Source organism: Gekko japonicus, unplaced genomic scaffold (genome assembly GCF_001447785.1).
Source record: "Gekko japonicus isolate JY-2015 unplaced genomic scaffold, Gekko_japonicus_V1.1 scaffold3370, whole genome shotgun sequence".
Taxonomy (NCBI): Eukaryota; Metazoa; Chordata; class Lepidosauria; order Squamata; family Gekkonidae; genus Gekko; species Gekko japonicus.
Window position 1 is genome coordinate 101,134 of NW_015177119.1, and position 22,147 is coordinate 123,280.

Here is a 22,147-nt window from a genome sequence, read left to right on the forward strand (position 1 = left end):
CGTCTGATCATTAGTAATGTGTTTGGATGGGATTCAGATGAGGTTCTACTGCAGGAAAGGTAATAGTTTCCCCAAGGTAATAAAGTTAATAAGATTGGCCACACTTTATTTAATTTGATGTTTAAATAACAGTTATTTCAACTAAATGGGAGCTGTAAAGGTAATATCAAAGTGCAGCTTTCCCTTTTTTGTCAGATAGGGGACCCAGCTGTATGGATTATATATTTGTGTCTACTTAAAGATGATGCTAAACTCTGGATTCTTATTACTTTGAGGGAAGACCTTTGTGGTAGAAGCTTTAATTCCGCTTAATGAATGGACAGTTTAGGATAAAGTGCAACCACCTGAGTGTTAGAGAAACTTCACAATTTGGGGCTTTAGTAAGTGTAATGAGCAGGGGTCATTTCCTGCAGGAGTGCACAGGAGCGGAGCTCCGGCAGTAAAGAGCCCAGGGGGCGAGGACATGCAACAAGCCCCACCCCCTGCTCCCAGCAGCCCTCAGTCAGAGCAAGAAGCAGCCAGGTAAGTTGCAGAGCTTCCCCCGGCCCCCCGGTCCAAGACAATCCAGTGGCACCTTTAAGATCAAGTTTTATTCAGGTACAAGCTCTCCCTCGTCTGTGAGGACAGATCTGCACGTCCCCCCCCCCCAATAACTAGCAATCCAAAACAGTCCAGTAGAGCCTGAGCGGTGGGTGTTGCCTTCTGACACACTTCCGGTGATGTCAGGGGGTGTGACATATGCAAATAAGTTATGCTAATGAGCTCCTGCACCTCTTTTTCTACTAGGGTTGCCAAGTCTATTTATCTTGGCGGTGGGGGAGCCTCGCCGGGCTCCGGGAGCCGTAGGTGAACGTGTGCGCGCCGCCAGCACGTCACCGGAAGTGACGCACGACGTCGATCACGTTGAGGGCGTGGCCCCAATCATCAGAGGGAAAACCATGGAGTTTTCCCTCCGACGATCGGGGCCATGCCCCCAACGTAATCGATGTGGTTGCGTCACCTCTGGTGACGCAGCCACGCTGCGCTTCGGGGGGCGGAGTTCCCCCCGGGGCCCGATTCTGCGGCGGCAGAAATCGGGCCTCCAAAGCGGGGGGTTACCTGCCACCCGCTCCCACTTGGCAGCCCTATTTTCTACTAAATGACCCCTGGTAGTGAGCTAACCCAGGATGCTATGTGGGGGGGAACGAGGATGGCTCAGGAGCAAGCCAGGCACAGCAGCCCCTGAAACATTGGCAGGGCTACTGGGGTTCAGTTCTATGTGTTCCTAGTTACCAGCAGCCCTCCAGCCCCTGCCAGAAATTTCCCCTCTAGGTTAAGTGGCCAGTCTGTAGCTTTAACCTGCTTACCTTGCCCGTCTTGCTACACCATAACTTTATCAGTGCAAGCCTGTTCCATTAGTGCCGTTACCCACATTTCTAGTACCGGTGGAGTGTTCTTTGATCCACTGACTCATTATTGAACAGCAAAATGATTAAAAAAAAGAAGAAGAAGAGGGGTGGGGGAAGAAAAGCCAACCTAACAACTTTCGTTCGTTGACCTAGTTTTTGAAACCAATGCTTTCGAGTTTTGAAAATAGTTGGCAGATGCTGACCAAATTACAGATCCTGGCAACTATGTGGTACCCTTCTACTTTCTAGCTGTGATGAAGAATGAAAAATTCTAAGAACACCAGTGTTTTCTTGCCTTGAAAATATATTGGCCTGTGACCAAGTAATAGCAAATATTTCAAGCCGAGTTCCCAGAAACAGCAAGAGCTGGGAGCGCTTCAAAGAGTCCTGCTCTCACCCACTCAAAGGAGGGACTGGCTGGAAGTCAACGGGACAAAATCAGTTTGAATCCAACAAGCAAGGACTGTTTACATGGTTTGCGGACCGGGATGTTATGCTACAATACTGAAATCGGCTCAGTTTTGAGTCGAACTGTTTATATCAATAAGTTCAATTTGCTTGTGGAGTGTACATCAAGGTTAGCCGTTTCAGCTCTTACCTAGATAGCCGAGACAAGCCCAATCTCGTCAGATCTCGGAAGCTAAGCAGGGCCAACCCTGGCAAGTACTTGGATGGGAGACCTCCAAGGAGTATCAGGGCCAGGATGCAGAGGCAGGCAATAGCAAGACACCTCTCTGAAATGTCCATGCCCCACTAAGGATTGCTAGAAGTCAACCACGACTTCCAGGCACGCACACACACACACACAATAGTCACCAAAAAGCGGTTAGCAGTTTGATGAGTACAGAGAAAGCGAAAGGGAGAGAAGGGGGTAAAATGCTTATGGTGGATCCATACCCTGATCCTAGCCAGAATTTCAGATCATCATAAACTACTGCAGCTCAGGTCTTATACTGGACTAGCAGGACTGAAGGCAATGATTATCCAGGATTTCCGGAATCCTGGCTCAGATGGCGAATTGGATCTAACACACACATTATGGCATAATTCTCCCCATTAAAAAATGCAGGCAGTTTATAGTCATGAAATAATTTAAATTGGGGCTCAGTTCCAGAACTTTTCAATGTCTGTCTATCTACATTTCCACCCCACCATTCCTCCAAGGAATTCAGGTCAGCATACACTTGCTTAATTTCTACAACAACCCTGTGAGGTAGGTTAGAATAAGAGAAAATGATTGGCCCCAGGTCATCCAGAGAGCTTTGTGGCCAAGTGCAGACTAGAACCCAAATCTCCCTAATCCTAGTCCAGCACTTTAATCATTACACCACGGTGGCTCGTGCTAGGATACAGCCCTTGGAAATCATGAGTAAAAAACAGGCATGTTTCTGAGCATCTGCAGAGTATATATCCCTTACTGTTTTAAATACTTCATTTTTAAAAATTTGTGTTATGAAAGTGTCGAAGGCCACCTAACAAAATATGCTTGCAATGAGGTCAGTGGACCACAGACACTGGAACAGGTAAGTTTCCGTGCAATATAAAATATATGCCTTGAGTCCTGAGTTGTCAGGAGAAAGGTGAGCTAATAAATAAATTGGATAAATAAAATAGAAGCAGCAACTAGAAAAATGCTGGAGCCCCCACTTCCACGTTCATTGCAGGAAACCTGGCATCTAAAGATGCCCCTAGACTTGACCCTGGGAGGTCTGTTCATAATCTTAACTGTTCATCACAGCTGTTTTGCCCTGCGAGACAAGTAACAGCTCCTGGCTGAAATCAGGAAAACAACATGGAGAGAATGGGTTAACTCACCTCCCCAACTGTAACAAAGCCCAATACAGTTCTCCACCCCACCCAAGGTTGCTATTCATAGTTCAAAGACCAGTGAGGATGTCACACCTAGTTGTGGTCCTTAAACTCCTGTGCATCACCCACAATTGACAACACTGCAAATGTCTTTGCCAGTTAAAAACTGAAGTGCATACTGGTCTTGAGTATACATTTTCCCCTATCCCTAAATACTCAGATGTGAAAAGCAGCATGTGCATTTTAAGGAGTCTGGGATTCTAACTGGCTTTCAACCAGGCCCCTCGCTTTTCCTAAACCACTGTTTGCAATGTGTTAAAACGGTAACACAACCCTGCTAAAGAATAGCTTATGATCCGTTCATGGAAAATTGTCACAACAAGGCAACTACTGATGTGGTCTGGCTGCGCAAGCCAAACAGAAACTGCTCCCTGGATGAGGTACCGTCTGCTAAATTTCAGTCCAAAGTGCATTTTTCTTCTTATGCCCCCCTGATAATAGTGGTTTAAAATGGAAATGCTGACACCACATGACTGTCAGGGTAAACCTGGAACCTGATCTAAACCTCAGCGATTTCAGTGGGAATTGGAGCAGGCCTGACCTGATTATTTGTGATTCAAGCATACCTCTCTGAACGTCACTGCTTTTGGCATCATGGTCTTCTCAGTTCCTTGAATTATTCCAAAACGGATATAAACATTTGCTCTGGCCACCCTCTTGTTGTAAAAATATCTTGAAAATAAGACAAAAGAAAAAGGGGGGGAAAGAAAACCCCACGTAATTTAGATATTGGCACCTGCAACAAATGACAACACAGAACAGGAGCTGCTTTGATTTCAGAGGAATGTCTTTTTTACACCAGTTTGGTGTCGTGGTTAAGTGCACGGACTCTAATCTGGGAGAACCGGGTTTGATTCCCCACTCCTCCACTTGCACCTGGCTGGACGACCTTGGGCAAGCCGTAGTTCTGATAAGAGCTGTCCTTGAAAAAGAGCAGTTTCTGTCAAGAGCTCTCTCAGCCCCACCCACCTCAGAGGGTGTCTGTTGTGGGGAGGGGAAGGGAAAGGAGTTTGTAAGCCGCTCTGAGACACCTTTGGGTAGTGAAGGGCGGGGTATAAATCCAATCTCTTCTCTTCTTCTTTAGAAATAGTAGCAAGAACAAAGTTGGAGCACATCTAAATGAACCAGGGGGAGATCTGTGACTAATTCTCCTACCATTTTTTAAACATGAGAACAGAGCCATGCGTAGGGTTACGAATTTGGAATGGAGCTACAGGGCAGTATCTCTTGTACTGTTTTCCCAATTTAAATTGGCCTCCCCATCAAAAACTGCAGGGAAAAATATATAGGTAAATTGAGGAAATGGTGTGGAGGGAAAGGGTAACCCTACCTCCCCCAATAACACATCTTCAGCCTGATTCAAGTTCCCCGGGCCAGCTTTGCCCTTTAAGAAAGTCTGCAGGGGAGCCAATCAGTACATCTTGATTAGATTTATGAAGTGGTACCAGCAGTAAGCCGAGCCAGGGTAAGCAATTTCACCCTTCCAACAGGCCAGGATGCAATATGATACATACATCCCAGTTTCCCTTGCAACACTGTAGAGGATACCGGGTGCAGCTCTTGGTCTGCACACTGACATTTGTTGGAATAAAACGCAAAACAGAACACAACAGACAAGAGAAAGACTTACCTTGCTTTCACAACAATCGTGAAGCTTTCAAATTGACCAGAACTAATGAAGTTCTTTTCAGGTTCTATGGTGACAGAAAAGCTTGGCATGGCTGAAACGTTAAACACAAAAAGGTTGATTTGGCACGCTAACATAAAAAAAAAAAACACAGTCCTGCAGAGTATTCACTGTTTGGGTTTGCCACCCTGTCGTCTTCTTTTTTTTTACTGGCCTTGCCCCTGTGCCTTTAGCAGCAGCCTAACATGCTGTTAAAAACGTTAAAACTGTTCCTGGCAAAGAGAGATGTGACAGAAAGCCAACAGCTTCATTTCTACTTAACACCTATTCATTACACATGAATATGTCTAATAAACCCAAAGTCGGCATTGTTAAGACAAATCCTTTTAATAGCTCTTTACCCAAATTCCTTCCTGAAATCCAATAATCCAATCCCCTCCACTTTTTAGGAATGTGGAGTCTGTTTCTAATCAATTTCATTTGATCAAAGAGAAATTGGAAGAGAGGAGAGGTTAGGAAGGGGTGGTCCTCCTGAAAACGTTCAGAATTTCACTCTGCAGGTACCCAGAGGCAGCCCACATCTTCCCAAACCTTTCTATCCTCCTGCTAGAGCACCACCCTGCGGCGTGTAACATGAAACAACAGCAAAGGCTTAAGTTACAAAAGGGTACGCTGATTTTTCTTCAAAGAGAAATCCCTCTTTTAAAAGAGAAAGAGGAGAATCAATGGCTATTTTTAAACTAGTGAATTTCTGAAAAGGAAATTCCCCTCCCCATAGCAATGCTACCAAAGGATCACTTTTTCGTTTTAAAGCAGTGTCAGAAAAACGCAACGTGGAACAGAGAAGCAGTAGGGGGAAGGAGTGTTTACTCCACTTGTGGCTTTCCCCGCTGAGTGCTTTCCTTCTCACATGATCCTGGATTAATGACTGGGGGGTAAACAGAGATTTGCAGACAATGGGGAGGGAAGGCTACTTGCAGAGGGGCTGTGGCTCTGTGGTAGAATTCATGTGATCCTGAGACCAAGAGTCAATGGATCAATAGCTGGAGTCAGTATAAGACTGTGTCGTACGTCCAGCAGTGATTGTGGGGAGGAGATGCAGAGGAAAATGGAGGATGTTGGCAAGATTAAGCCCTCACATACCTGTCATAGCTTCTCTGAGGACAGTGGCCCCTTCTCAAAGCTGTTTCCTCCCCATATGTCCCTTACAGAGTGTTGCGCTCAAGTGATCAACATCTCTTGGTTGTCCCCGGCCCCAAGGAAGTCCAGCTCACCTTGACTAGGGTCAGGGCTTTTTCTGCACTGGCCCCAGCCTGGTGGAACAAGCTCCCTCTTAAGGTCAGGGCCCTGCAGGATTTGCCAACATTCTGCAGGGCCTGCAAGACAGAGCTGTTCCGCCAGGCCTTCAGATGAGGTGGCAGACATCCAAATCCAACTCAGCCTCCCCTGCTGACAATGCTGGCTAAAGGGATCCAACTCAAACTGAGTATCGTTGTTGAGGCGAATCCACCCTGTTTTGTTTTTGGGATGTGTTTTATTAGAAATACTTTTTTTAAACTACTTGGTTATATTGTTACTTTGTGATTTGTAACCTGCCCTGAGCCTGCTTATGGGGAGGGTGGGATAAAAATTGAATTAATTAAATAAATAATAATAATAAAAGGCTGTCACTGGCCCTGGTCACACGGAGAATTTGCAGCACGAAAGGCACAAATGCTGGGCGGATTTTCGGGGCGCGATCACACCGCAACATTTGGCAAGTGTTGCACACCCATGGCCAACCCGTGGCATGCCGCCAAAGATGCACAGTTAAAAAGTACCTGCAAAGATCTACTAGCAAATAGTTTGCCATGGGCTGCAGACGGACTCATTCGGTGTGATCGCGCCAGCGCACGCCTATTCCCTCCATCCGTCCTCTTTGCAGCGCGCCCCGAAGGACGAAACCCCGGTGCGCCGCCATCACATCTGATTGCATAATGGCAGATCAGAATGCGACGGCGCAAATAGCCATGCCTCCCCCCCGCATTTTCTGGCACGTGTGGCCGGGGCCACTGAGGTTTAAATGCATAAGTTTCCTATGTAATGTCAGTTCAGTCACCTTTAATGGCACAATGGGAACAGTAATATACATATAGTAGCAATTCCAACAAGCTAAAATATAATAATAAACAAATAAAATACACACAATTCAGTTTAATAGCCTGTATATAATGTCACTTGACCCTTAGGCTGCTGCTGCTGCTTAAAAGCATAGAACCAGGATTAAGTTTTTTTTTAAGAGTGGCAATATTATTTGTTGCTGGTTCAGAAAATATCATTTGTACCCTTCAGTTGTTCGGAAGAATTAGCCTATTGGCAGCATCATAGGTTTTTGTAAACAATAAAATTTTGGGTGGCATCCACATTACCATATTCTTTAACTTGAAATTTTGCTTCGGCAGTGGTTGTGAAGTCCTTTTGATACTGGGCTTTAATTTTCCAAATACCATATCTGTGAAAGCAAAACAACGTTTACATTTTTTTAAAATGCAGAAGGAAGCCCTGAGGCACAGGGAGAGCTTCATGGGAGAGCAGGATTTAAGCTCAAGTCACCCTTAGCAAATACAACATATTGCCTCATCATTCTATGAATCTAATAGCCACATATGCCTCCCTCTCCGCCGTGCAGAAAAGAAATCCATACAATGACGCCACCCGTGGAAAAGGTATATGTTTCTGCAAATGCTGGGGGAACTCCAGTTTGCTGGAAAATGTGAAAAATAAAAAAGAGGGCTAAAAAGCAGAACTTTTGTTTCCAGGGCGAAAAAGAAAGGAGCGTCTCAGCAAAAGTGGGGAGAGGATGGGAGAGAAGACTCCATACGGGCTTCAAAGGGAAACGGAAACAGCCGGGGAGAAAAGTAGGCAGGGTAAATGGCTGGAAGAAGGAGCAATTGGGTGGGTGAGGGTATGAGGAAGAAGAAATATCAGATAGGAGACTAGGATGGGGGGGGGGAAGAAGCAGAGACAGAGAAGATGGCATGAAAGCAGGGGCAGGAATGGGGTTTCCCTTCCTCGCAAGTCCTCTTCTTGCCAACTCGTAGGGCAGGCTTGTAGCTACAGCGGGGCATCTCGAGGCCTAGCCCCACGACTTACTGCCAAGGCCCATCCTGCAACCTCCCATCCAGCCCAGGCCCCCCGACTTCCATTTTTTTATTTTACTTGTGGTGCTCCCTGGGGAGGGGGTTTCTGTGTGCCCCCTGATTTATTTAAAGGCCCCCCAAATTAAAAAAATCCTGGCTACGGGCCTGTTGCAGGGTCACTGTGTTGGCATGAATGGGTACAAAGTGAGGGCTTCTGCAGGGTAGGAGAGGGTCCACACCTTTGTGGGAAAATAGCAAGGAGTCACCATGCCCCCGGCATACCACGCTAGACTCCAAAACCTACTGTGGGCCACGGGTGGGGTATGCATGTTGCCTTCACCCTATCAGAGAATATCCCCCATAACAGGATAGTTATCAGCAGGGCTCTTTTTGTAGGAAAAAGCCCAGCAGGAACTCATTAGCATATTGAGCCACACCCCTGACAGCACAGCTCATTAACACATTAGGCCACACCCCCATGTTACCAGATGTGTGGTCATCCAGCCACACCCACCTTTTGCTTCTTATTCTCTTTACCTTGTTTATTGTCAAAACCCAAGAGTTTTTTTGTAGCAGGAACTCCTTTGCATGTTAGGCCACACACCCCTAATGTAGCCAATCCTAATGAGTTTCTGCTGTTGGGTGTGGCCTATTATGCTAATGAGTTCCTGCTGGGCGTGGCCAACTTGGGAGCCAGTCGGAACTCCGTTCCTGTGCGTTCCTGCCCAAAAATAGCCCTGGTTATCAGAGTCTATTTATTTTAATTTTGTGCATTCTTTGTTGTGGCAAACTATATAAACTATATCGGTTTCAAACAATAAAATGTTAATTTATGTATATATATATATGTATATGTATATGTATATAAGCAAATTGTTCAGGAGGACATTTTGACAGGAGGCACAGGGCTATAGTATAACAGAGGAAGATAATTTTATAAAGGGGGTAGTCTATGATACTGTTTATGGCAGGGATCCCCCTGCCAACACCTTTCCTGGCACCTACTACGTGTTTTTAGAAGCTGGGCAGGGCCAGGTGAAGCTTTCACCCAGCAAGACTTTTGACTGACCACTGGATATGTGATTGACTTTTTCAGAAATGTTGCTTTGACGGCAGCTGCCACTACAACACAAGCATCTTCACTGTGTTGGAAAAGGCAATGTCTGGTGTACAAAGAAGACCCTGCAGGGGGCAGCGAGAAGACTATTAGATAGGATAGTGATGTCAGCACCTTCTCTCCTGTCAAATGTTGTTCCTTGTCTGTCTCCAGATTGCTACTCTCAAGGCAATTTCCCCCTTCTTCTCAGACGTGCCACACTCAGTCTTACTATCTCTCAGCAAGAGACGTAGTTAGGATGGAACCTATCTCGGTCTCTCCACTTTCCTATCAAGTATGTTAATTCCTAAATAAACCTTTATCTACTGTTTAATAAGGTTGTGCACAGTTGCTGTGTTAATTACTCTGCCAATACACTGTGTGACTGCGTTATGGCTGGCTCCGCCTCTTGCAGTAGCCATTCTGCATCTGTGCCCACCACACTGTGTCAGAATTTCAAAGATGCCCACAGGCTCCAAACAGTTGGGGACCACTGTTTTATTATATGTATTTTTTATTGTATGTATTATGCTGCTCTTACTGTATCGTGTTCCAATTCTGTAATTCCATTCACTGCATATCATGTCTGATACTTTGTTGCATTGTACCTAATTTTTGTAGTCCTAGTGCTGTTGTACTGTTTATTAGATATTTCATGCTATTTGATTGCATTGTTTTATATCTTGCAATCAGTGTTCCCTCTAAGCAGACTTAGTCTGAGCTAGCTCACAGTTTTTTAGCCTCTGGCTCACACATTTTTGTCTTAGCTCAGGAAGGATGGCTCCAGAGCAAACTAATTTATGCAGTAGCCAAATTGCTCGCTCACAGCTTTAATGCCAGTAGCTCACAAACTTGAATTTTTGCTCACAAGACTCCACAGCTTAGAGGGAGCACTGCTCGCAATCCATCTTGAGTGTCTAGTGAGAAGGGCAGGCTACAAATAAAGTAAATACAAATAAAAGAATGTCTATCTAACAATTCCCATTTACTTAAGCAGGATTCTCCGTTCAGAAAAGAAGTAAAGAAAAGCTGGTGACTATGATCACTCGGTTCCGAGGCAGCCACGGTAGCAGCGCACATTGGGTGTGTGTGGGGGTGCAAGTTGTGTGAAACCACCTTTCAAAACCACAACGGTTCCTTGGCAAAAACGGTTTGTGCTCCATGCTTTAAAACTCCAAGCAAACAGCCAGCGCCCCCTAGAGGATTAAAACAGAATAGTGCACCCCTTGTTATGATGCATCTCAGGTGTGCATGAATTATAATGCCTCTAGAAGCTGGCTTGTGATGAATGCCTGCTGACCTTTGACTTTGCTAGCCCTTTTGCTATGAGGAGTGTGCTGGCATCTGTACTGTTTTTACTGTTTACTGTTTATTATACTGGTGTGAGGGTTAGCAGATGTAGCCAGGATAACTTGGTTTCTTTTGCATTGTGCATTGCATTTCCAGTGGTCCCTTGCCGAAGGACAACATGTAATAGTTTTTTTCAATGATTACAGTGCTTTTGCAAGTGACCATATAATTCAAGTGTCCCAGCAGGATCAGCATGGGAGGACAGAACAGCCTTCAGGCATAACCAGTGATGGTAGCTCCAAACCCTCAGGATCATAAAATCTTTCTTTATGGAGTATTTCCTGTTTTATTTCCAAATTGTAGCTGCCATTGTTGGGGAAGATGACATCAAGGTAACTCCACCAGAATATACAAGCAGGATTGTATTGTTGAAGGCACCGCTTGTTAAAGTCTCTCTGCATGCACAAAGCTAATAGGTCAGGCTGAGACTACTTGCATCTAGACTGGGATCCTGGCCACAGGTATAGCCAGAAAAATTTGGGTGGTGAGGCATTGGGAAATCCTGTGGGGCAGGGGAGCATGGAAGATGACAGAGAGATAAGAAGAAGAATGCAGTGTACCACAGCTCAATCTAGATTTTTAAAGAAATATTATAATTTTGGAGAGCACGATTTGTGGGGCGTGGCAGTTAATTAAGGGGGCATGGCCCCGAGATGCCCCACTGTGGCTATGGGCCTGATCCTGGCAACACTAGAGGCTCATGTGCAGCAGGCAAAAGGTTCTGCTCTGCCAACTAAACAAGAACTGAAGACTTAGCTCCTAGTATTTAACTGGGCTGAATAATTCAGATGCTGTATTTTGTCTGCTCATTACACGGGCAAGTGCTGCACACACTCCTACATCCTTTTGTGCCTAATGAGGCCTGAGCAGACACTTGACAGCTCACGAGATTCCCAGTTCAGGCACCAGAGTCACTAACAGCACGTCAAGTAGATTGCAGAGAGGTAGTTTTATTAACAGTCTGTTGCAGCTAAATATCACCACCACCAAACAAGTCTAAAACACTCAGGTATCGTTAGATAAACATTTCTCCTAAGATGCAAGGAGATGGTGCTAGATGGCTTCTTCCTGATGTATTAGCTTTCGCTATTCAGAATATTAACATGGGATACACTTCCCCACAAAAGCTTTCTGGGGAAGTACAGTACGGAGGAGCTGTGATGGCCCAAGCATGGTGGTGGTGGTAGGAGGCAGAAATGGGATCTTCCTTCCCATTCCACCTAGTCCTGGGAGCTGGGAGAGCCCAGCCTGCAAGCCTGTTACTGTGGGATGGCCTATTTGTGTCATTTCAGAAATAAGAAAAAACTTCCTTTGTGCCACATGGGATTGTATGAAATGGGATCACTGGAGAGGGGGTTGCAAGCTTGAACTACACTCAGAGAGACAACACTTTGGCCCTGAGAGATGTAGCACACACCTTTGTTTGAATCATCTTCAAAGAACTAAAGCCTGCTTTGCCCTGAAGCTGGCTCAAATAAGGATTAATCTGGCCTGAAAACTCAGCGAACACTACTTCTTAAATGAATGTACCAATTAGGGATAATGACAATCATTCTGCATATTCCACAGAGAAATCTACTTCTTTGCTCCTAAGATCAAAATTTGGTACCTGATTCCAAGAGGATTATCCAACAGGTAGAGTGTTTTGTTTTGTCTTAAATGCTATGCCCATTACTTTCCAGTCTTTCGGGGCTCTAAAATATCAGCTTATTGTAGCTGTAAAAATAGACCGCACCGCATATATAAAGGCAATGCTTAGATCCACTCATTTGGACATGGGATGTACACATTATTTTAAATCTAACCAAGCATTGATTGTGCTACTAGAATAAGCACAACTATTTGTAAAGCAATACAAAGGCTTTAGCCAGTAATATTTAAAATAGTAATATATCTACTTAGGGTATGGTGGAATTTTGAAGTCAGGGAATGATATAACTCCGGTAAAGTCATCTTCTTTTATAATGTCCACTTCTACTCCTTCTGGATCCTTTATAGAAAAAATAAATAAAATCAAACTTATCATATATGCAACAAATGTCCTCAGAGCAGGAGCTGGCCCTTTAAACCTGGGGCTCTGATGGCCATAACATGATACACTACAACTTCCATTCTCTATGGAAAGACCATTTAAATTTCTGGTTAACCGGAAGGCTATTTTTCGTTTGTTTGTTTCAAGCAATCCTTGTCCTCTCTCAGCTCTCAAAATAAGCACTTACACAAAATTTGTACAAGTCCACTTGCTCACAGTTATCTACCTATTACATTTGTATACTGCTTTTTGCTCAGGATGGTATATATCCTGGTTCTCTCCTCCTCCAGTTATTCTGAAAGGAAAAAACCCCACATAACACTTTCCTGTCTAGTAGCTTGGCTACGACTCTTAAAGCCCATCGCAAAGATTTTGTATCAGACCTACAATAGGAGTGATGAGCCTCCCATGGACCTGATTCTGATTATGACCACAGCACACAAGGAGAAAGGGCTTCACTTTAGGGGTGTGTGCTCCGTATAAACCAAGCCAAAAATACCTCCTTATCAGTATTTATCAGGTATTTCCTCAGCTGATCACCCAGGGGACTAATGATTTGGCTATCCGGAAATGGCCACCCTGAAAAAAAATTCGGAAATTTTCAGGGCCGCCAGAGAGCTGCAGTTACAGGGCATTTAAAGGGCTCTCGGTCCTTTTAAATGCCTTTGGAGTTCACTTGCCATGGGATGGAGTTGTTCCACGGCTTGGAGAAGGCATTTAAAAGGATTGTGTCCCTTTAAAGTATTTTTACTCTATTGGAAACAATGAAGGATGGGGGCACCTCCTTGTGAGTCCCATAGAATTGGACCCCCTGGTCCAATCCTTTTGAAACTTGGGGGTGGGGTTGAGGAGAGGCACCAGCAGCTATGTGACCTGGTAGACACTGTATCCTTGAACTTTCAAAAAACTTTTGACAAAGTACCTCACCAGGCCTCCTGAGAAAACTTAGCAGTGATGGGATAGGAGGACGGGTTCTCTTACTGATTAAAAACTGGTTAAATGAGAGAAAGAAAAGAGCAGGAATAAATGGACAGTTCTCACAATGGAGGGAAGTAAGCAGTGGTGTCTCACAAGGACTGGTATTGTGGCTGGTACTATTTAATTTATTCATAAATCATCTGGAACTAGGGGTGAGTAGTGTAGTGGTCAAGTCTGCAGATGAAACAAAAATTATTCAGGATGGTGAAAAACAAGGTTGAGTGGGAGGACTTCCAAGAGGACCTCCACAAACCGGGTGACTGGGCGACAATGTGACAAATGAAGCTCAGTGTTGATAAGTGCAAGCAGGCCTATTTTGGGGCAGGAACGCACAGGAATGGAGTTCCGGCTGGCTCCCAAGTTGGCCATGCCCAGCAGGAACTCATTAGCATAATAGGCCACACCCAACAGCAGAAACTCATTAGGATTGGCTACATTAGGGGTGTGTGGCCTAACATACAAAGGAGTTCCTGCTACAAAAAAAGCCCTGGGGTTTGACAACAAACAGGATAAACAGAATAAGAAGCAAAAGGTGGGTGTGGCTGGATAACTACACTTCTGGTAACATGGGGGTGTGGCCTAATATGCTAATGAGATGTGTTATCAGGGGTGTGGCCTAATATGCTAATGGGTTCCTGCTGTTGGGTGTGGTCTATTATGCTAATGAGTTCCTGCTGGACTTTTTCTACAAAAAGAGCCCTGATGCAAGGTGATACCCACTGGGACAAAAAAAAAATCCCAACTTCAAGTAGAGGCTAATAGGGTCTGAACTTTCTGAGACTGAGAGGGGAAAAGATCTTGGGATCATAGTGAATAGCTCAGTGAAAGTGTCAACCCAGTGTGCTGCAGTGGTGAAAACTCGGTGTTAGGAAAGGGATTGAGAATAAAATGGCTGGTATTGTAATGTCCCTGTATAGACCTATGGTGTGAGCTCATTTGGAATACTGTGAACAGCTCTGGTCACTGTATCTGAAAAAGGACATTGCGGAGCTGGAAAAAGTACAGAGGAGGGCAACCAAGATAATTAGGGGGTTGGAGCACCTTCCCTATGAGGAAAGGATGAAGAGTCTGGGACTTCTCAGTTCAGAAGAGAAGTGATTAAGGCGGGACCTGAGGCTTATAAAATTATGCACGGGATGGAAAGAGTTGACATAGAGAAACTTTTCTCCCTTTCCCAAGATACTAGAACTCAAGGGCATACAATGAAGATGACAGACAGTAGGTTCAGGATGGACAAAATGAAATACTGCTTTACACAGTGAGTGATTAAAATGTGGAATTAACTGCCAGAGAGTGTAGTGATGGCCACGGGGATAAGCAGCTTTAAAGGGGGATTTGATAGATTCATGGAAGATAAGTCTATCAATAGCTACTAGCCATAGTGAATGAGGGGAACCTCCACATACAGAGGCACTAAACCTCTGTATCCCAGAGCCAGGAGGCAAAATCAGGGGAAGGCTTCAGCCTCACTGCCCTGTTGTTGGCCCTCCAGTGGCACTGGTTGGTCACTGTGTGAGACAGGATGCTGGACTAGACAGACCACTAGTCTGATCCAGCAGGGCTCTTCTTATGTTCTTATGGCTTCGGATCCAAGCCTGCATATTAAAGGAACTGGGGTTTCTCTAACGGCAATACAAATGGATTACAAACAAACAAAGATCACAACAGACAAGCATATTTTTCAGGGCTGTAGCCGGGATTTTTGACTTCAGGGGGCATTTAAATAAGTCAGGGGGCACCCTGCATACACCCCCAGGCTGTGTCAGGAGTGACGAGACAGTAAAAGATTTCTTAAAAGCAATGAGAGAGAGAAGCGAGAAGGGAGGGCACCGGCAGGCAGGGCAGGGAGACAGTTCAGCTCAGCCCTGGCACGCACAGAAAATTAAAAAAAATAAACCGGCCGGATGGGAAATCAGGAGGCCTGGGTGGTAACTCAAGGGGCTCAGCCCCGAGATGCCCCACTGTAGCTCTGGGCCTGGTGTTTTAATACACCCATCTGTCCAAAGGGCCAACTTTCAGGATCGTAACAGAAGATTCCCATTAAATTATGGTCATTTTCTAGAACTCCCACCTCTTACTTATGTATTCTTTAAAGAAGGGATTAGATGAACTTCACAAATCTCCATTTGTCCATAAAAGGCAAACTGCTAGTACTTGCAGTCCTAATTTGGATCATGTGGAGAGGGCACAAGGGCTTAACCAGGGCTATTTTTGGGCAGGAACGCACAGGAACGGAGTTCCGGCTGGATCCGAAGTTGGCCACACCCAGCAGGAACTCATTAGCATAATAGGCCACACCCAACCGCAGAAACTCATTAGGATTGGCTACATTAGGGGTGTGTGGCCTAACATGCAAAGAAGTTCCTGCTACAAAAAAGCTCTGGGTTTTGACAACAAACAAGATAAACAGAATAAGAATCAAAAGGTGGGTGTGGCTGGATGACCACATTTCTGGTAACATGGGGGTGTGGCCTAATATGCTAATGAGCAGTGCTGTCAGGGTGTGGCCTAATATTCTCATGAGTTTCTGCTGTTGGGTGTGGCCTATTATGCTAATGAGTTCCTGCTGCGCTTTTTCTACAAAAAATGCCCTGGGCTTAACTCTTCAACGACCTACATGGTTTCACTAATCAAAACTACCAACACACCTTGCTGGAAAAACAGTTACAGTCATGTTGCACTCACCACAAAAGTTAACGTGGCCGACCTTCGCGCCGGCCTCAGTTCTTCATTTAAAGAGTAGAGCCTAACCTTCACTGCAAAAATAATGTAAAATAAATGTCAAACACAATTGCATGTTTGAAAAAAACCAAAATCAGGTAGTAACTGTAATCCTGACAGACTCCTGTTGGATTTTGTTACCCAAGGACAGAAGGGTACTTCTGGATGAGTGAATGGATCCAGTTTCGCAACACAGGGCTCACCCAGCCCATTTCTAAACAGCAGCGGAAGAGGACTGTGTTGCATTCTAGTAAATGGAGTCAGACACAAGTCAATGGAAGTTTTTTGGCAAATTGGAACAGAAATTCCCCTCTGCATTGCATGCTGCTTTCACTTCCTTTGATCATCGGATTTTATGGTATCCTCCACACACTGCATGCTGCTTTCGTTTTCTTTGATCATTGGGTTTTATGGTACCTTCTGCATAGATTTATGGCCTTTCAGGGGTGACTTCGCAGTTAGTACGGCGTTGCCCTGAGGTATTTGAATGTGGTTTTGAGCTGCACTTTCCCCTCCCAGTTGAGAAAATGTGGGGCAAATGCTAGATGCAGAATCGCCCCAAGAAATACTGACTAGCCTGGCCACTTGTAAATTTGAACTAGTCTTTTTCTGGCTCACAACTCATACTTGCACTTTATTACACCAGCTCTTAGAATCCCCTCCATGCCCCCAAAGCACAGTATTTTTTTAATATTAAGGCAGAGCAGAATTATGACTGAATATTTAGCAGGATCATAAAAAGATGTGTTCACCTGACTGATCTGGAGTATAAACAGGTTTGTCAGTCTGAATGAAGAGGAATCCATTTTCATACGTAACATGCATTTTCTTCTCCTTTGTAAAGTGTGGAGAAACAGCTTCCAGATATACAGCTGTAACTAAATTATTTGGGTCTGTGTTTCCTAAATCCCTTGGCTGGATCTGGAAAAGAGGGGGAGACATTTCTGTTTTTTAAAAAACACCAGAAAACAGTAATCTCCCTGGAAGAACACTGACAAGTAACATGTAATATGTGACTTTTAAAAAATGGCATGATCAGAATCAATTTGTTTAAACTTTAAACATGTATATCAACGGTGAACACATGACTTGGCCCTAGTTTTTAAGTATGTTTTTCTGATTCAGTCCATATGCTGATGGTTGATCTCACATCCAACTTTCGGCACATTTTTATCTTGTCCTTCCTCCAAGAACCTCAGGGTAGCTGCGGAATCACGTGGTTACTGCCTACCAGGGCCAGAGGCCCGAATGGAGTGAGAGTGGCACCCATGTAGAAGTACCCAAGCAATCTGGATGCCTCACACGCCTAGGATTTGCCTACAGTGCTGCTGCTGCTGCTGCAACATGGGACCCAAAGCATGAGGGAAGTGGTATCTTGGCAACAGCCATGCTACATCAGTAACGGAGTCACTGGCCGTGCAGTCTGCTCCTAAGCATCTTTATACCAGAAAGTAAATCCCAGTGTGTTTAATGGAACTTTCCCAGGATGTAGCTTCCAAGAAGAAGAAGAAGAAGAGGAAGAAGAAGAAGAAGAAGAAGAAGAGGAGGAAGAGGAGGAGGAAGAAGAAGAGGAGGAAGAAGAGGAGGAGGCAGAAGAAGAGGAAGAAGAAGAAGAGGAAGAAGAGGAGGAGGAGGAGATTGGATCTATACCCCGCCCTTCACTACCCAAAGGAGTCTCAGAGTGGCTTACAAACCCCTTTCCAATCCCCTCCCCACAACAGACACCCTTTGAGGTAGGTGGGGCTGAGAGAGCTCTGACAGAAACTGCTCTTTTTTCAAGAACAGCTCTTTATCAGAACTATGACTTGCCCAAGGACATCCAGCAGGTGTTGGTGCTTACCTGTAAAGCCCTTCATGACCTGGGGCCCACATAGCTAAAGGACTGCCTCTCCCTGCATGCTACTGTATAACAACGTAATTCTACCCAGCAGGGTCTACTGACAGCAGCCCCCTTGACTGCTCATTTGGCAACGGTCTGGAGCAAACCCTTCCAGCCAGTGGCCCAATGCCTTCGGAACAGCCTTCTGGAAGGGGTTGGGTTACTTCTACCCTCCTGGCATTCCAGTGAGATTGCAAGAGAGCTGTCCCAGAGGGTTCTTTGGGGCAGCCTCAGCCTGGGCCAAAGGGGAATAGCCGGTGGTGGGAGAGCAGACAGTATTTTTAAGTTCTTTTATAAGTTTGTTTGATAAAATCGTTTTTATACGTTGTTGTGCATGTTGGGTTCTGAGATGCTCGGGAGAAAGGGGGGCTATAAATATTATATATATATATGGTTACGGACTTAGTCTTTTTTAAAAAAAAACCCTAAATTGAGCACACAGGAATCACACATACTTCACTACGTACCGTTAAACTAACAGAACCTTGGAACTTATTGGCGGGTGTCAGACGGATATGACCCGAGGCGTAAGCAGTTTGTTTATCTGGAAAGCTTTTAATAGAGACTGTCACTGAAAACTCTTGCTCATATCCGAAGGCTTGAACCACCGTCTTCTCAGATGCTCCTGCACGGATCACTTTGGGCGCAGTAATGACATACCTGTAAGAAAAGGACAAAACTGAAGCTTCAGTAAGGGCCTTTCCGGACCTTGTGGTCGGAGGTGGGGTGTGTGTGTCATGCAGCCATGACTATTCCAGCCAGATGATTTCACAAACAGTACTTTGGTTCTGCAGGAATTGTTGTTCCCCATCATGCAAATGAACTATTGCAACTCTTGAAAAACTGTACTTTACATCCCAACAAGCAAAACTTTAGTACAAGTTTGGGGGACTGGACTTGTTCTAGCGTCCTGGAACTTACTGAATGGCGCCCATGACATCAGTTATAAGGATTGTCACAAGTCTCTTATGTGCTTATTTGTGCCATACTTAATGATCCACCAATTTTACACTGCATTCCCTTCTTTCTTTTAGAGGCTATGCACTCACCCTTTCCAGAACTCAAGCACAGGTCTCATATTAAAATAGAACAGCTATCGTGCTCCACAGCAAAGGTAGCCCATACATGAGAATATGAATATCACCAGCATGGCTAATAGCAGTAAAATGCTAAGCAGCAACAATGGAGAGCCAGTTTGGTGCAATGGTTACGAGCGTGGACTATAATCTGGGAGAACTGGGTTTGATTCCTCCTCCACATGCAGCAGCTGGTGTGACCTTGGGTCAGTCATAAGTTCTTTCAGAGCTGCTCTCTCAAGGGCAGTTCTCGGGAGAGCTTTCTCAGCCCCACCTACCTCAAAGGGTGTCTGTTGTGGGGAGGGGAAGGAAAAGGGATTGTAAGCCACTCTGAGACTCCTTTGCATAGTGAAGGGCAGGATATAAATCCAATCTCCTCCTCCTCCTCCTCCTCCTCCTCTTCTCCCCCCCCCCAGTGGGAAATAGGCTTGGAAGCCAAATGGAAGCTCTCTAATCTTGGTAACCTCTCCCAACAGTTTCATGATACATGAGGAAGTCTGTGGGGCCCCACATGCCAAAAGTCATGAAACAGAACAACAGTCTCTTAACAAAACCATTCATTGGGGAGCACCCAGTGAAGCTGATGGACAACAGATTCAGGACAGACAACAGACAGGACAGAGAGCCAGTATGGAGTAGTGGTTAACTGTGAGGGCTCTAATTTGGGAGAACCGGGTTTGATTCTCTACTCCTCCACTTGCACCTGCTAGATGACCCTGGGGAAGCCATAGTTCTGGTAAGAGCTGTCCTTGAAAAAGTGTGGTTTCTGTCAGAGCTCTTTCAGCCCCATGTACCTCACAGGGTGCCTGTTGTGGGGAGGGGAAGGGAAAGGAGTTTGTAAGCCGCTCTGAGACTCCTTTGGGTAGTGAAGGGCGGGGTATAAATCCAATCTCTTCTTCTTCTTCTTTCAATTAATAATTAAACTGTGGAATTCACTGCCAGTGGATATAGTGATAGTCACAAGCACAAATTGCTTTAAGAGGGAACGAGACAGATTCATGGAGGACAGGCCCATCAATGGCTACTCATCAGGGTGACTACAGGGAACCTCCATATTTAGAGGCAACAAACCTGTGAATACCAGTGTTAAGAGTCAACATCAGGGGAAGGCCTTGGCTTCTGCACCAGATTTTTTGGTCCTCCCTCCATGGCAACTGATTGGTTGCTGTAGGAAACAACATAATGGACTGGATAAACCACTGGTTTGTTCCTGCAGAGCTCTTCTTATGTTCTTTGCAGAACAGTATTTTCCAATTCCACCTCAGCTAGGCAGACCCAAGGATGTCAGTGGCAAGTGTAGAGGACTTGTATAATTGAAAGAATCCTTGCTGCTATCTGCACATGGAGTCACACCGGAGCTGCTTGTCAAATTTGTCAAATTGCAGCCAGACCATTTCTGTGCCAAAGCCAAGCCACACCCCAGATTGGAAAGAATCTCAACAATCTGTTTAAACCAGAGGTCATTTCGGGGGGGAACGCGGGGGATCGCAGTTCCCCTGGGTGAGGTACGGGGGGCGGGGCATATGACGAAGCCCCGCCCCCTGCTTCCGGCCGCCCCGCTTCCGGCCCTCATTCAGCCAGGAGGAGGCAGGAGAAGAGGGAAGGTAAGTTGCTTCCTCCCTGCCGCTCCCCACCCCTGCCTGCCTGGGTCCAGGGAGGGCCTTGGCGGGGCTTCCTTGCACTCCTGCTGGCAGTTCTCAAACGAACTCTCTCAGCCCCACCTACCACACAGGGTGTCTGTTGTAGGGAGGGGAAGAAAAAGGAGACTGTAAACTGCTCTTCGGGTAATGAAGGGTAAGGTATAAATCAATGCTCCCTCTAAGCTGTGGAGTCTTGTGAGCAAAAATTCTGCTTTGTGAGCTACTGGCATTAAAGCTGTGAGTGAGCGATTTGTCTACTGCATGAATTAATTTGCTCTGGAGCCATCCTTCCTGAGCTAAGACAAAAATGTGTGAGCCAGAGGCTAAAAAACTGTGAGCTAGCTCACACTAACAGCTTAGAGGGAACATCTTAATCTCTTAATCTCTTCTCTTCTTAACGACTGCAGTAAAGCAGACATATTTCTAGCAATTGCCAATTATGAGTTCTCATTTTTAAATGTAACCTTGTCTTTATAATGCAGGTAGCATGCAATTTAAATAGGAATGTCCACAGGGCATCACGTTCCTGGGCTACCTTGGGGCTTTCCATTCAGATCAGACCAAAGGAAAAACTCCTTTGATCCCATTCAAAGGGGGAACCAGCAGGTGACAACAGGTGAAACTACAGCTATAGCTTAGTTGCTCAGATGGGAAAGGGTTGATGCCAGGAATTACAGTCTCATCTGTGCTTTTTAGGGGGGAGGGGAAGAGCGAAAAAAAAGAGCGGGGGCAACAGCAGCACAGAGCCAGGGCATAGGGACACCATTGTGGTAGTGGCAGTCATGCCACTTATTGTTGTTGTTGTTGTTGTTGTTGTTGTTGTATCCTGCCCTCCCCACAGGCAGGCTCAGGGCAGGTTCCTTCAATCTCAATCAAATATATAATACAATTTAAAATGATTTAAAACAACACATGCTGCTTCTATTTTGGCAGGGGTGCATTTTCACGCCTCCACGTAGAAGCAGCCAAAAATGCTACTTCCTCCACTTTGACTTTAAAGCCATTTTGAGATAGATAAATCATAGGAGGATGCAAGCTTCAAGCCGCACAGAACTCTTCATCATGCAAAAATTAAAAACACTAATATAATTTGAAAGCTTGCACATTAATATCAACTGGACTTTATCCCAGGTACATCTGCTTTAGCCTTATTTTTCTAAGAACAACATTGTAAAGGCTTAACTATGCAATTTAATACAGGTACTATACTGATGTCTGCTAGATGTCTATAGGTTCTTTTATGTAACATATGTATATAGGGAAACAATAAATCCTTAGATTTTTAGTAAAAGTTAGTTTTAAGGCCGACAGGGTAAACTTCCCAGATCTTTTCCTGCTTCTTTTTTTAAAAAGTTGGCTGTTGGGGAAGTGG

At 45.1% G+C, this 22,147-nt stretch overlaps 1 protein-coding gene across 1 annotated transcript in view; it reads right to left on the reverse strand.

The window, feature by feature from the left end:
* Positions 1 to 22,147, reverse strand: part of C5 (complement component 5) — a 90,933-nt gene that overhangs the window by 61,254 nt on the left and 7,532 nt on the right. Inside the window, exons 2-8 of the mRNA XM_015428315.1 lie at positions 18,527 to 18,719; positions 16,933 to 17,101; positions 16,145 to 16,215; positions 12,348 to 12,439; positions 7,293 to 7,375; positions 4,888 to 4,978; positions 3,824 to 3,929 (exon numbers count right to left, since the gene is read on the reverse strand). Of these exons, the coding sequence (XP_015283801.1) occupies positions 3,824 to 3,929; positions 4,888 to 4,978; positions 7,293 to 7,375; positions 12,348 to 12,439; positions 16,145 to 16,215; positions 16,933 to 17,101; positions 18,527 to 18,719 (805 nt within the window). The remainder of the gene's footprint in view (positions 1 to 3,823; positions 3,930 to 4,887; positions 4,979 to 7,292; positions 7,376 to 12,347; positions 12,440 to 16,144; positions 16,216 to 16,932; positions 17,102 to 18,526; positions 18,720 to 22,147) is intronic.